Source organism: Ochlerotatus camptorhynchus, unplaced genomic scaffold (assembly GCF_037179485.1).
Source record: "Ochlerotatus camptorhynchus isolate MF236.1 unplaced genomic scaffold, CSIRO-AGI_Acam_v1.1 ptg000323l, whole genome shotgun sequence".
NCBI lineage: Eukaryota > Metazoa > Arthropoda > Insecta > Diptera > Culicidae > Ochlerotatus > Ochlerotatus camptorhynchus.
This window is the reverse complement of record NW_027040811.1, coordinates 2,273,959-2,276,053: the sequence shown is the minus strand read 5'-3', so window position 1 is coordinate 2,276,053 and position 2,095 is coordinate 2,273,959. Positions and strand designations below refer to the sequence as shown.

The 2,095-nt window shown below is 44.1% G+C and overlaps 1 protein-coding gene across 1 annotated transcript; it reads right to left on the bottom strand.

Moving 5' to 3' along the window:
* Positions 1-431: 431 nt before the first annotated feature.
* LOC135707965 (huntingtin-interacting protein K) lies at positions 432-1,211 on the bottom strand. Its single transcript, XM_065229879.1, has 3 exons — positions 952-1,211; positions 763-870; positions 432-700 (listed from the first exon to the last, which is right to left on the bottom strand). The coding sequence occupies exons 1-3, from the start codon at positions 1,102-1,104 to the stop codon at positions 605-607; spliced, it is 357 nt and encodes a 118-aa protein (XP_065085951.1). The 5' UTR covers positions 1,105-1,211; the 3' UTR covers positions 432-604.
* Positions 1,212-2,095: the final 884 nt, after the last annotated feature.

Sequence of the window (2,095 nt, the reverse complement as noted above, 5' to 3'; positions counted from 1 at the left end):
TTCTTTTCACTCATCTCCCATGTTCCGTACGATAAGCCAAATTTGGGTAAACCGGCTCAAAGTAGTTTGCATTTAAGCACGGCAAAAAAAATTACCCATCGCTAAATTATTTTCAATTTTTTCTACCCAAAATTAAGTTCAATTAACTCAAATTTGGGTATATCGCATATTACTCAATTTTGGCTTCTCGTACGGAACTAGACGGTTGAGTCGAATCTTTCGTTCTATTTTTGACAACAATAGCGAGAGGAAATGAAACGGGCAGAGGTCAAATAACTCAAATATGAGTTTAAAAAACCCAAGCGGTGGGTAGTTTTGTTTTTCTGTGTTGGTTGCTGTTTTGGGCAAAACGATGCTGGAACCTTTGCGTTTTAAATGTATTATAATTATTTCGTGGGAATTTCTTTCGAGCGAATTACGCTTTCGTTCGGTTCCAATTTACCTATTGATGTATTGTTGTTGGTATTGATCTGTTCCATGTACCGCAACTAAAGCTGTTACAATTAAATAAGCCGATTTCACACACTTGTTGTAACCGGCGGCTCGTGAAGAATCCCGCTTAGGAGCATTTAGCGAATAATTTATAAACTACAACTTACAGGGCTTAGTTTGTAAGAGCTTCCAGGGCAGCCACCACATCGCCTCGGTGCACCCGAAGAGTTTCCTCTGCCTTCTGTCGGGAGATTTCCATTTCTCGGATCTGAAAAATCAAATCAAATGAAGACTGGAACATCCAAAAGACGTCGAAACAGGCAATCTTACAATCAGCTCAATATCTTCTTTCTTGACGTGCACCTTCTGCAGTTCCTGTTCTTTGGCTAGCTTTTCCTCATTTTCCTTGTTTCGCTTTTCCTCGAACATACTAACCGCCTACAACCAGAGGATAAACATTGTCATTTTTTTTATTCTACGATTTGGATCTAAGATCAAGGTTATGTTCGGGCCACTTACGTTGGTGATCTCCTTCGAGCTAATTTCCTTCTCCTCTGCATAGTCGGTAACTCGTTCCAAATCAGCCGCTCCGCTGTCGTGTTTGGATGCCTTCTTCTGTTTCTGCTTATCGCCGGCCTCGTCAACACCGTTTACCTCCTCCGGATCGGTCATGGTTGTAGATTATTTTGTGGACTAAGAAAGCAGAAAACACACAAATCGACGGAACAGAAACCACGGAGAAACCGAAAATCGTCTTCTCGTGCGTGCAGAACTGCGAAAGGAATGATTGCGTGCGATGTTATTTTTTTCTGTTTGGAAGATATCTGTCAAAAAGATGACAGGGTTGCGTGTGAATCAAGCACACGGAAACATGAATAATATATATCCTCCACTGATAAATTAAACTATTCTCGTTTTGCTTAAAATTTGATCAATTTGACATTAAAGCTTAATCATATCGAATGATTAAAAATTAATTATCTCTTACTAAAAACTAATCATTTGATATTAAACCTACTTACCTTACCAATCAGGCTAAGGCCTTGTTGTCCTCTGCTGTCCGAAGAAGTCGTCTCCACTCTACTCGATCCATGGCCACAGTTCGCCAGCCTCGTAGTCTGCGAAGGGTCCGCAGGTCACCTTCTACTTGGTCGATCCACCTTGCCCGCTGCGCGCCTCTTCTTCTTGTTCCTGTTGGGTCGCTTTCTAGAACCATTTTCACTGGGTCGTCGTGCGGCATTCTTACGACGTGCCCAGCCCACCGTAGTCGCCCAATTTTTGCAATGTGGACGATGGATGGTTCTCCCAGCAGCTGGTGCAATTCGTGGTTCATTCGCCTCCTCCACGTTCCGTCATCCATCTGCACTCCACCGTAGATGGTACGCAACACCTTCCGTTCGAAAACACCAAGGGCGCGTTGGTCCTCCACGAGCATAGTCCAGGTCTCGTGGCCGTAAAGGACCACCGGTCTAATCAGCGTCTTGTAGACAGTCAACTTCGTGCGGCGGCGAATTTTATTCGACCGGAGCGTCCTCCGGAGTCCAAAGTAGGCACGATTCCCTGCCATAATGCGTCTTTGAATTTCTCTGCTGGTATCATTTTCGGCGGTCACCAGTGAGCCCAAATACACGAACTCATCGACCACCTCGATTTCGTCACCGTC